The following is a 13,100-nucleotide window of genomic DNA, read 5'->3' on the forward strand; positions in this document are numbered from 1 at the left end:
TATTTTTGGTTTAAAAAAGTGTTTTAATGTGTAGTAAATGTTTTTAGAAGTGTATTGTAATTAATAGAGTGCACATTTGAGAAAAATATTTTTTATATTGCATATTTGCTTATTTTCAGAAAATTCAAAAAAAAAAAAAAAAAAAAAGCTCATCCATGTAGGGTGGCCATACAGTCGTTCTTATCTTTTTTTAAAAAAAATAAAACAATAATAAATTAGTTATTATGCAAATTAAACATTTGTTTTGTCAAAGTAATCCTACGACCATGTAAGAGCATTTCCAGCAAACTTCTTTGTTCTCTATGTATAGGAAATATGTTCAAAAAATCACAAAAAAGTCTCACAGTAGATTCCTTAAATGAGCCTCAACCATGAGGATCACTACAGTGAAACCCAAAGTATAGGGTTCCACTTCCACTATTGCAATTCTTATAATTATTAAAATCATAACAAAAATGTTTCTCTCTCTTCTCTACACTCTCCTCTCTCCTCTTACGATTCTCTCTCCTTTCTCCTTTAATATATATAATATAATTAAAAAAATAAATATTTTAATGATATAGGGAATGATTAAGGGAAGCTATTGGGGTGTATTTTGACATAGGAAAATAAAAAGTAGTTTTAATAGTTAAATGTAAAAAAAATAATGGGAAGCTACTGGGAATGCTATGAGAATACACATTTGATAAATATTTTATAATTTGAGTTATTTGATAATATATTTAAAAAGAGTGAACAATTCATCTTAAAATAAAAAACAATACGTACGTCTAGTGTTTGGAAGCATTCTCATAGGATCACCCGTTTTCTCGTTCATCCGGATTAAGAGTGACAAAGATCCTCCCTTGTAACATTTTCTCCTTTTCAATTAAAAAAAAAAAAAAAAAACGTACGTTTAGTGCAGTGGTGACCCCACTGATTATTGCATGGCCTATTGCTTAAGTTTATGCACTACTCTCGACTGCAATTTCTGTTTTGGCCCTTGAAAATATCACATCATCACTGCAGAAAGAAAAAGGATTATATATGGGGCCTAGCTACAAAAGTTACTATACATACATAAGTAAATTAATAAAACTCAATGTATCTTTCTAATCTTTTGTATTGGCTTTTTATTATTGATTGACTCCTGACTTTATGCTACTACATTAGTGAAAATGAAAATATAAAAAATTAAAGTGACGTGTTCCGTGTTGGCACTTTAGGGCCCATTTGTTTCCTGAGTAATTTTATTTTTTATTTATTTATTATTATTATTTTTTAATTCTAATTCGCTAATTACGTGTTAAGTCGTGTCAAAACTAGTCAACTCTTATGTTGCTTGTTGGGTTTGCTATGATATTTATGTATTTACAGTTTGCCTATCGTATAGAGGTTTATTTAGATTTTTTCATATGATATATATATATATATAAATTTTTTTTCTATAAATCTGCAGCCTAGCTCCAAGAGTGGTACAAGAGCTCTCTAATAGCCATGTTTAGTCCCTAAACCTTGTGGTGGAGGTAAATAGGTAATTGCTGAACCAAATCATGTGATCTCTCTATTTTTTCATATAATTGCTGTAATATGTATGTGTTATAAACATTCATTTTTCAATCGTTTGAAAATGTTTTATTATTTAATATTATCTTAATGAGTTTTTTATAGGAAATAAAAATCAATGTTAACCATTTGTTTTATAACCGTTTGGTCATTAATATGGTTTATAATCAACCGGCCAGGTCAAAAACATATGCATGCGTATAAGACTATGAATTGATCGTATAATATATAACCCGAACAATTTAATTAAACAGGTCATACTTACGCAATCTCAATTAATTCTAATCGGCTAATCTCGTGTTGTAACAAATTGTGGGCAGAATACACTAAGATCCTTTGTGTCAATATTCTCGGAAATGTGGGGTAATTGGTTAGGGAAGGTGAGAAAGGTTGGTGATTGAGTGGCTTGTCCACGCGCATTAGCCTCTGCACCACAAACCCACAAAAACAAATCATTGTTGAGAAATGGATATAAAAACATAAAAAGTTAGTGATCGAGATCGAGATCGATCTGCCAAATTCTTGCAACTCCTGATATTGATCAGAAAGGGCGCGCCATGGGTTCAGGCAAGGCTGCGGCGGTTGTTTTGATGAGCGCGATGGTTTTGCTGGCAACCTTGGAGGTCGGAGAAGGCATCAAATGGAGATTGGACCATGGTTGCTACGATCCTTGCTTCAAAACGTGCACAGGCGGACGTTGCGACAAAGAAGACGTGGTTCTTGCATGCACGGACATCTGCAATAATCAATGCACCTTTGTCCAATGCTTTTTCTGTGTTCAAGTCGGCCCAAAATTTCGTCGTAGACGAGGATGTGCAATGATCAAAGGGTGATGCATGGGATCTAATAATTAATAATTAATAATATCTGCCTAATTTAGTTCAATTTTTCTACACCTTATAACTTAATTAGTATACATATATATAATGCAGATGACTAAATAAAAACTCTCAATTAATGTTTCCCTTTCCAATTTTGTGCATAATTAATATTGCCTTTTTATTATTGACTTGTACAAATAATGAATGTTGTTGTGTGTGTTAACTACGAGTGTAATCCGTATTACATATGAATATTTTGTACAAATAATGAATATTTTGCTATTTGCTTGCATATGTGCTCGCGGATTGCCAGTATGGTACGTCATTCGCTGCTTGGAATTAGGGGTTGAAAACTTGCTTATAACCCATGCAGATAGGCGGATAGCGAATGTGGAGCGATTTTTTATCTGTTCAATTAAATTAATTATACCCTTAATGTTAGTGAAAAATAACAAATAAAAACTTGATCGAAGTGATGTGTGTGTGTACAGGATGAAATGACTATAAGATATATAGTTATGGGAAAATTACAAATTATTTTTTAATAAAAAAATTTTATAAGTGTGTTTTTTTATTTGAGAAGTGTTACATACCACAAAAACATCTTAAATATCTCACAAAATTGATCTAGCAAGGTCTAGCTAACAGCTAATATATATTAATTATGGCTGATTCAATTTCAAAGGCTACTAAACCTTGTCATGTCAGTTTTATAGGATATTTGTGTAATATGTAGCATTAATCTTTAAGATATATATATATATTTTGGCTAAAAAAGTATTCTGATGTGAGATAAAGGTATATATTATTTTGAATATTTTGTGTTTTGAGTTATCAATATTTTTACTTTTTTTGCTAAAAATTTCCAAAAATGCGCTCTCAAATGAGATCATAACGCTTATCTAAAATAATGATGACCAATAATAGTATGAGATCTGCAATCTCGAGGTTATAACTTATGTTTAATTCTCATAATAGTATGAGAATTATTATGAGTTGGAAGATATTTCTTCTAGACTGGTTTTGAGAAAATTTTTGTCCTTATTAAAAAGGTTTATTGTAATATGCTTTACAAACATTAATTTTTCAATCTTTGGAAAATGTTTTATCATTTTTTTATGGGAAATAAAAATCAGCATTAACCATTTTGGTTTATAACCATTTGGTCATTAATATGGTTTATAACTGTCGGGCCAGGTCAAAAACATGCATGCGTATACAACTATAAATCAACCATAACCCGAACAATTTATTCAAATAGGTCATACGTACGTACTCTCAATTCTACCCGGCTAACCTCGTGTTGGGTTCATAAAAGGGCAACCGATTGAAGACAGGAAAATGGGTTCATGCAAGGCTGCGGCCGCGGTTTTGATGAGCGTGATGGTTTTGGTGGCATCGTTGGAGGTTGGAGAAGGCATCAAATGGAGATTGGACCATGGTTGCTACGATCCGTGCTTCAAGACGTGCACAGGCGGACGCTGCGACAATGGAGACGTGGTTTTTGCATGCAAGGACATCTGCAGTAATCAATGCACGGTTGTCGAATGCTTTTTCTGTCTTCAAGTCGGCCCAAAATATGATCATAAACGAGGATGTGCATGAAAGGGTGATGCATGCATGGCAAGGCATGGGATCTAATAATTAATAATATCTGCCTAATTTAATTCCCTTTTTCTACCATTTAGGCAGTTACGCGGATAGTTAAGAGCATGTTTGAGATTGTGTTTGAAAAATAGAGTTTTTAAGTCAAAAATAGCTTTTGGACAAAAGCTTCATTTTAAGCTTTTGCCAAAAATGCGTTTTGACCATTAGGCTATTTTTACCCTAGTTTAAAAGCGCTTTTAATTTTTTTACCAAACGAATATTTTTTTTTTTTTTTTTTTTCAAACGGACTTTTTAAGTTTTAAAAACACTTTTAGGCCCTTCAAACACAATCTCAAACATGTCCTAAGGGCTTGTTTTGGATGCATTTGATAAGCTTGAAAGTGCTTTTAATACTCAAAAAACCCGTTTGAAGAAAAAAGTACTTGTTTGGTAAAAAAAATTAAAAGCGATTTTAAGCATCCAAAAAGCCTAAAAATAACAAAAACACACTTTTGGCAAAAACTTAAAAATGAACTTTTTGCCCAAAAACGTTTTTTGACTTACAAGCTCTATTTCTCATACGCAATCTCAAATAGGCTCTAACTAAAAACTCTCACTGTTTTCCTTTCCAATTTTGTGTATTGCCTTTTTATTATTGACTTGTACAAATAATGAATGTTGTTGTTTGTGTTAGGAGTGTAAACCGCATCACATATCCGCCTCCGCCTACTTATATTTTGCTATTTGTTTGCATATGTGCAGATAGGGATTGAGAACCCGGTTATAACCCATGCGGACAGGTGTATAGCGAATGTGGAGCGATTTTTAACTGTCCAACTATACCCCTAATGTTAGTGAAGAGTAACAAACAAAAAAAAAAAAAAAAAAACTTGAAGTGATGTGTCTAAGGGATGAAATGATTATAAGATAGTTATGGGAAAAAAAATTTATAAGTGTGTTACATAAAAAATAAAAAATAAAAAAGCATCTTAAATATCTCACAAAAATTGATAGGGCAAGGTCTAACAGCTAGTAAATATTAATTATGACCGATTCAAATGCTTCAAATGAACAATATTCTCTCTAGTTCATTTGAAGTTTTGAACATGAGAGTATCTAACTGAATATTCTTCAGTTTATGAAGTGGAGAGGATCCTAATTTACTAAACCTTGTCATCTTAGTTTTGTAGGATATTTGTGTAATATGTAGCATTACTCTTTAATTTTTTTGATTGAAAAAATATTCTAATATGGCATAAAAGTAAAAATAATTTTGAATATTTTGTATTTTAATTTATCAATATTTTTACTTTTTTTTTGCTAAAAAGTAAAAATAAATAAATAAATCTTCCAAAAATGCGTTGTCAAATGAGATCATAACGCTTTATCTAAAATAATGATGATTGATAATAGTATGAGAATTTTAATCAATAACTTCTCTTTATATAACTTAATACTCAAGTCACAAAATAAAAACGTTCTCGATCTTGATGTTAATTTTTATGATAATGAGACGTGTAGTTTTTTTCTTGGTTTATGTTTTTCCAAATGAAAGGTTTTCAAATGTCTACTCTCTCGATCTTATGCCTTAATGGGTTTAATTTCGGGGTTTGGTTTTGTCAGCCCAATTCGATCCCAACAAATAACATTACTCACTTTAATTTGTTGTTTTTAACAAAATAAACGTGTCAATTTTCTTGAATAGAAAACCATAATATATAGTTTTGGGGTTGTTTAGTGCAAGTGAGAGGAACATTGTCGGTGTGGGTTTGAGAGTTAAGACGAGTGGCTTTTCCGCATTAGCCTCTGCTCTCCACAAAGCCACAAAAACGATCATCCTTTGAGCAATGGCTATATATAAAACACAAACAAGTTGACTACATCTCCCAATTTCTTCCATTTAAGGCAGTAATAATTAAAACAAAAAGAAAAAAGAAAAGAAAAAAAAATGGGTTCATGCAAGATTGCGACATTGCTTTATCTCACCATTATCGTTTTGCTAGCATCCATGGAGGTTGGAGAAGCCAAGATGAAAGTGGACCAGGCTTGCTAGTTGCTACACTACGTGCTTCAACGATTGCACAGGCGATAGTGGCGACAATGGATTCGTGTGACCTTTGTTTGCAAGGAGATCTGCGAAAATTAATGACATTTTGTCGAATGCTTTTTCTGTCTTAGCTCAAGTCCCCCAAAGATGTGATCAACTAGAATATGCAAGGGTCCCCAAGGGGTAGCTCACTCAACTGAGGATCATGCCTCATGAAGTGGATCGAGGTCATTAGCTAGTTCGAATCTCTCCTCCCCCTCTTGCGCAGGCTTGTCAAAAAAAAAAAAAAAAAAAAACTAGGATATGAAAGGGAAGCATTAAAAAATAAAACAAATGTAATAATATTTATTAAATTACTAAATCTACCTTTTCCTTTCAGTTTAAACTTTTAAGATAAGTAGCAGTTTAACATGGTATCAAAGTCAAATGTCTTAAGTTCGAATCCTATTTAAATTAATATTCCACGTGTTGGACATTACCTATTAAAAGAGGGAACAAGATTCACTCAAGTTTATTTGAATGGGAGAGTATCTACTTAGTTATATTGGAAGAGTATTTTTGTCTTTTTTACTTTTTGATGGAATAAAAATACCCCTCCAATAAAACTAACGGGATAGTATCTAGTCCAAATGAACTGGAGATTATCCAAATTCTTAAAAGAAAGCTTGAGCTTACAAGTGAGAAAGAGTGTTATAATAATGATTAAATTTATTTCTTATTATTCTCAAGTATGTTAAATAAATGCCATAAGTACGTGTAGTTTTTTTTTTTTTTTTTTTAACCATAAAGATACCAATCTGGTTTGGAGTTGGAATTGATGGGGAGAGAAATTTCAAGATCTTGCTTCTAATAAAGTTAATTACTAGTAAAGACAATTAATAGTGGAATTCACTTTAATCATTAATAGTGACGGACTTGTCTTTTATCATTTTCTAAGATTCCTTCAAAGGCAATCAACTCAAAATCAGCGGTTCAAAATCAAATTACACAGAATCGTTCACTGCTATTATCACTTTAATCAACCCTCACAACTTTATCATAATTACAGCAATAGCCAACAACAATAGTAATCATCATGATTAGCGGCCACTTTGATTGCGCTTAGCTGCTCCCCTTTGAAACAACACTCATGTGAAACTCTTCATCTTTGGTGCAAAATGTCAAAAAGTGAAATAGGCAAACATCCAAATTGTTTCCTTGCAAACAAAGCTATCATAATGTAAGTCTAAAAGAAACTTAACATCATCATCAATACCCCTTTAAACTGCTCAAGACATATCTAAGCCCACTCTGTTAACAAAAGACAGAAGCAACTCAAAATTAATCAGTCAAAAGCAAAAAACCAGTCCCAAATTATGATGCCATACTGGTATATCTACACTCCAGCTTTCAGTTCATTCGTATCATTGAAGCTGAACCATAAGTATATGAGTCCACTCTACTACGTTAGGCGAGATATATATATATATATATAGGTTCGACGGAATCGATTTGCACTGATTGCTGCTTGCAAGCCCAAAAACCACAATCTGCGATCTACATGGCTTCTAGTGACAATATAACTTCGTCAAGTATAATAACAATGCTGGACAAAATGAGTGTCAAACTACATGCCATAATCTTCTGAGTGGTGATAAATACTATAGCTCCCTGGCACTTCCATCTTTCCAGTCAGGTGGTCGTTTCCTGCAAAGATTAATCAGAGAGGTAATAACAGGATTGTGGTTGAGATTTCACAGTTGAAAATTAATGCATACATATATGCATACATAAAATGTCTGCTGCATGTGTGTGTAACTTTGTGTTCATACATGAATGTAGCAAGATACTTTTTTATTCCTAGCTACGCTACACTTGAGCGGAATCAAGTAAATGCTGTGATAATACAAAGTGATCCCTATAAATTGAGAAGCAATTAGAGAAAACCAGCAAAGGGCAACGACTCAGCTAGTACAGGATAATTAGGTTTAAGAGATAAGTGCTACAATGACAAAAGAGAGGTCCAAGAGCATGTTGTTAAGTTTATGAGAGAAGACAAGATAAGCTATGAGCTTAGCAGAAATATGGCCTCTTTTTTATATTAAAAAGCCCATTCCTTAATTATCATATATAGGCATTGTTATGTTGAGTGTAAAAAAATGGTAGAAACTAATCAAAATCTCTAAAAGGAACACAACTGTTACTGAATTAATTAAAAGAGTAGATTTTTTAGAAACGAAATCTATTGAAAAGTTGTAATATTCTTCAACAGGGAGTCGAAGCAAAACTTGTCAATTAAGTTGTTGAGAAGTACTCTAGCTATGATATATCAGACCTCTTAAGAGTCCTACCATAACAAGAAAATGTGTCAGCCAATAGAAAGAAAAATAATAATAATAAGGAACAAAAGAGTCAACCAAGACTTTAATCTCAGAATGCGATCGTAAGTACCATGTGTAAAACGTCCAAGGTGCCAGCATTCTGCATGTTATCAATAGATGCAAGAAGAACATTGCTCTCTGGTTCTAATTTTTTCCCATCCAACGCCACCGTTGACTGCAATGATGACAAAACACTTCCATTTAATCAAACCACGTAAAATTTCATAGATTTTAAGCATGTCTAAGTAATAAAAATTGCAAGTCATGAATCACATGCATGACCAAGTTTGGCAGTAGCCGTGCTATGCTATTGTGCATGAAAACTCATTCAAAACATCTAAAGGAATTAACATTGAATAATAGTAATATTTGACATAGGAAGACTCTTATGTGAAAATCAAGAATCAGTACTCTGTTCAACACCTTTGCCCATCACTAAAATGCCTATAGAATTGTCCGAGTGCCACCTAGTAGAAGTATATAAAACGAAGGAGGTGTCAATTCCCAAAGCCTTACCTGACCACTTCTGTCAATGGCTGATGGAGCAATAGGAAGGAAAGAATCAGTGTAGTCCCTGAAATGTAGTTATAATAATGTGAGCAAAATGGAGATAAAAGGGTTGCAGCAAAGGATAAGGAAGAAGGACGAAAAAGAGGTAACAAATAAGGAAGTGCATACACAATATAGGTACAACCGAAAAGGGAAATATGCATCTTACACGCAAAACAATTAGGAGTAAAAAGACTCAGACTGTTAATGCTTGTAAAAAGAAACAGGAATACCTGCTTTGGTGGCTCTGGAATTTCACGCTCAAATCTGTGTGTGCAGAATATGTGATCCTAGTAGTACATGGTCCCACATCATCAGGAAGAAGATAACTGAAACCAACGACAAAAAATGTCAGTAAATCCTAATGCAGGCACAGTCGATAACTGATAAGGTATATAAAGCGCATAGCTATGTCAGATGAGCGCATGAATGTGCTAGGATCTACCATTCAAAGATCCGACATAGCACATTTTCTACATAAAGAATGGTCCTGTTGGAAAAACACAGCAAGCCAATATTTTCCACATGTTCAATCGAAAATGTTATAGATACAAGTGGGGCAAAAAAACTTTACGTCAATCTAGAGTCTAACAAATCGCTTATACCACAAATGTTGTCCAACGGTCCAATGGTGACCAGTCTAAATGCATGTGCACCACGTAACAGCCATGCGGTCCATAGAAGTTGGACTAAATACCATGTCAAACAATTAATACAACTATCACCTAGGAATTCCTCTTCCATCACGGGTATTCTTCGCAGAAGAGGCTGCCTCTGTATCTGAAAATTGTACCAGTGCCTGAAAAAAGGATCATATACAAACTGAGTTTCTACTCAAACGCTGGAAGAATAAGGGGAAAAGGACCAAAAAAGGAAAAGGATAAGAGACCTGGAATCCGGCTTTCTCAAAGGTTATAATCTTTTGCACATATCCAAAAGCTGAAAAAAGCTGCATCATTAAATAACTTTCAGAAAAAAAAAAAAAAAAAGGTCCTATGAACTCAAGACCCAATAACAATCTAGGATCCCTTCCCAGAATTAATTGCAGAAAACCAGAAGCATCTATAAATTCAAACAAAGACCACTGGGATTTTATCAATTACACAAGCCACTAGACATAGAAACCATCATTTCATGTGTATAAAATCATAGTAATAAGAATAATAATTTGCTAAGAAAAGAAAGAATATTTAAAAAATACAGCACTTAGCATTCACACTACCGCCAAAAATATGCAGCGAGAAATATGCAGGTTAAAACTTCATCTAATACTATGTTTATGTAAAATAAATAACTCCCTCAAATAAAAACCACAAACTTAAGAAGAATAAAAGAAACAAAGGACCAACTAAGAATTTCTGATAATCCCTTTAGCATTCACCATGGAAAAATGCTAACAATATACTGCTGTTGGGCATGTGGATTGGCATCAAGGTTTTGTAAAATTAACAACTTCAGCTACGAACTAGTGTCTAAAGCTATCATTAGTTAATTACTTAGAAGGATAGAAAGATAATGTCTGTCCATGACATTTATCTCCACAAAGGGAATGAAGATCAACCTCATCAAGCTTGCATTCATTTCGATGCCAACACCTCAATTATAAAAATAAATAAATAAATAAATACAACCAAGACTTTAATATAATTACATAGATCAAATAGTTGACTAATACAAAATTCCATAAGAGATATACTAGATGTAGCTATGCTACTAGCAAAAAACCACGGCATGCAGAAAATAGAGGAAGAGGAATGTACAAGAGAAAAGAAACTGATAAAAGCCTGTACCATTAGAATGGTAGGTATAGGAAGTTGAGGAGGAAGAGTAGGGAAGAAAGAGCCAGTGTTAAGGAAAGGAGAAAGGAGACAAACACACATGCACTCTTTCTCCCAATGCATTAAGCTGCCATCGAAGATATTGCCTTGAAATGAGCCTACTGATCCATTTACATATACGTCAAACAAAAGCTTTCCAAAACGTGACAAACCGCAACCTAATTACAACATAATTCAGTGGATACATCCTCATAGTAGCAAGTTTACCTCTTCAACTGTAAAGGAAAGCATGCAATTTGCTTACCAAGTGTACATCATCGATGCTGACAAGGTGTGCATCGTCGCCCTCTATTGTTACCAGCAGTACATTTCCAGCAACATCTGCCATTCGAACAGTAACCCCACCCTATAAAAGAACAGCAAGAAAACGTGTAGGCCTAAGGATCGCTATAAACAAACCCATTTCACAGTCAGGCTCTCTGACATAGAAGTATGTACTTCAATAAAATTGACTTCTCCTTTACAATATTAATATGATTTCACTTTCCAATATTAATATGATTTCCCTTTCCCGGCATGCATGCCTTGTGTATTATAGCAGTATGCATAGTCTAAATATACAGTTGGATGGGTTTCTTCTCTAATTCTGTGGAGTTGTTTCCCGCACTTGTTGTCTCAATTCTTGTCTAACAGAAATAGAACAATAAATTGTGAACCCAAATTTATGGTACTAAAAATGCATTCTGGATACTAAAAACCCAATTTGTTGTATCGAACCCTTTATGGTCAGAAAAATTGTAAAATAAGTTCCCAGAATGCCTTTTTCAATCTACTTTTTCAGAAGCACAAATTACATTTTCCAAGGTGGAAGCAAAAGACCCCAAACACAAGCCAGAGCAAGCAAAAACAGAGGTGACAACAACAACAAATTGAAAACTAACCATGAGTACCAACCAAAGGAATTACCTATCCAAGTCAAACAGAACACAGAAAGGCAGAATTTCTCAATAACCTAATCCGAACACATAAAGAAGGCCGATAATACTTTAACCATGCATCACCTATGATTATGATAAGAGACATTTAAAACCAAATTTATGTCCTAAAAATTCAATTTGGCTGAGCAGTACATATTCCAATTTCAAAAGCAAGCAAACCAAAAGAACGCGCAAGATATATATATACATTTCACCTAAAAAGTAAATTTCTAACGACATATAACTGATTCACTATATCAATTTTATCCTAACTTTATGATATATAGATACATATTGTTCAAATCTGCTGTTTAATACGTCAAATTATTGTTTCCTGATTTCTCTAACGCAGACACTCGTATGTAGAGAGAGGGAGAGATAGATTAGCAGAAAAATCAAAATCAAATAGAGGAGCGAAAAGGTAAGGGTTTTCCGCGTGTATATAAGCAAACACACAATCACATACGATTGCGAAAATTAGAGCAAATTGGAGAGGAAATGAAAAATAAATTGAAGCACCTGAAGAATTCGCGGAGCTAGAGCTTTTTTGATTTTTTAGGGTTTCAGAGATTGGGAGCTATAAAGAGCTTTTTTCTTTTGTCCCTCGATTTATTATCGTGGTGTGGTGTAGGGCTGATTTTTTTTGTTATGTTTTTTGGAGCGTAACTTGGCTGAGGTGGCGAATTTTTAGTGGTGGAGGTAGGACTTTGATGAGGCCGATCAAAAACGGTCCATGACGATGGGCCTGATAGTCTTGTGTTATGTGGGCTTAAGCTTATCCAGGTCCAGGGTGGCACGGGTCATAATATTAATTATTAAATAACTATTTTTCATATCAAATATTTTCAAGACTAAAATAGATCGATTTTACGTTTCCTAATGTATCTCAGTATTTTTGGTTTAAAAAAGTGTTTTAATGTGTAGTAAATGTTTTTAGAAGTGTATTCTAATTAATAGAGTGCACATTTGAGAAAAATGTTTTTTTATATTGTATATTTGCCTATTTTCAGAAAATTCAAAAAAAAAAAAAAAAAGCTCATCCATGTAGGGTGGCCATACAATCGTTCTTATTTTTTTTAAAAAAAATAATAAATTAGTTATTATGCAAATTAAACATTTGTTTTGTCAAAGTAATCCTACGACCATGTAAAAATACATGTTTGATAAATATTTTGTGATTTGAGTTGTTTGATAATATATTTAAAAAGAGTGAACAATTCATCTTAAAATAAAAAACAATACGTACGTCTAGTGCAGTGGTGACCCCACTGATTATTGCAAGGCCTGTTGCATAAATTTATGCACTACTCACGATTGCATTTTCTGTGTTTGGCCCTTGAAAATATCACATCATCAGTGCATAAAGAAAAAGGATTATATATGGGGCCTAGCTAGCTAATTTCCTTTATATCCATTTTTACGATATATATATATAT

General features: G+C 33.3%; 1 protein-coding gene across 5 annotated transcripts; it reads right to left on the reverse strand.

The window, feature by feature from the left end:
• Positions 1–7,067: 7,067 nt before the first annotated feature.
• On the reverse strand, positions 7,068–12,286 carry LOC132168915 (polypyrimidine tract-binding protein homolog 2). Of its 5 annotated transcripts, none has more exons than XM_088511879.1 (8): positions 12,184–12,286; positions 10,992–11,093; positions 9,799–9,858; positions 9,635–9,708; positions 9,143–9,238; positions 8,877–8,934; positions 8,431–8,535; positions 7,068–7,686 (listed from the first exon to the last, which is right to left on the reverse strand). In XM_088511879.1, the coding sequence occupies exons 2-8, from the start codon at positions 11,073–11,075 to the stop codon at positions 7,672–7,674; spliced, it is 492 nt and encodes a 163-aa protein (XP_088368005.1). In that variant the 5' UTR covers positions 11,076–11,093; positions 12,184–12,286; the 3' UTR covers positions 7,068–7,671. The 5 variants fall into 5 exon arrangements, with proteins under 5 accessions (XP_088368005.1, XP_088368017.1, XP_088367958.1 ...); XM_088511891.1 differs by lacking the exon at positions 12,184–12,286 and adding an exon at positions 11,654–11,828; XM_088511832.1 differs by lacking the exon at positions 12,184–12,286 and adding an exon at positions 10,700–10,905 and having other exon boundaries at positions 10,992–11,082.
• Between the last annotated feature and the right edge of the window lie 814 nt (positions 12,287–13,100).

This window comes from Corylus avellana, chromosome 1 (assembly GCF_965113065.1).
Source record: "Corylus avellana chromosome 1, dhCorAvel1.hap1.2, whole genome shotgun sequence".
In the NCBI taxonomy this organism is placed as follows: Eukaryota; Viridiplantae; Streptophyta; class Magnoliopsida; order Fagales; family Betulaceae; genus Corylus; species Corylus avellana.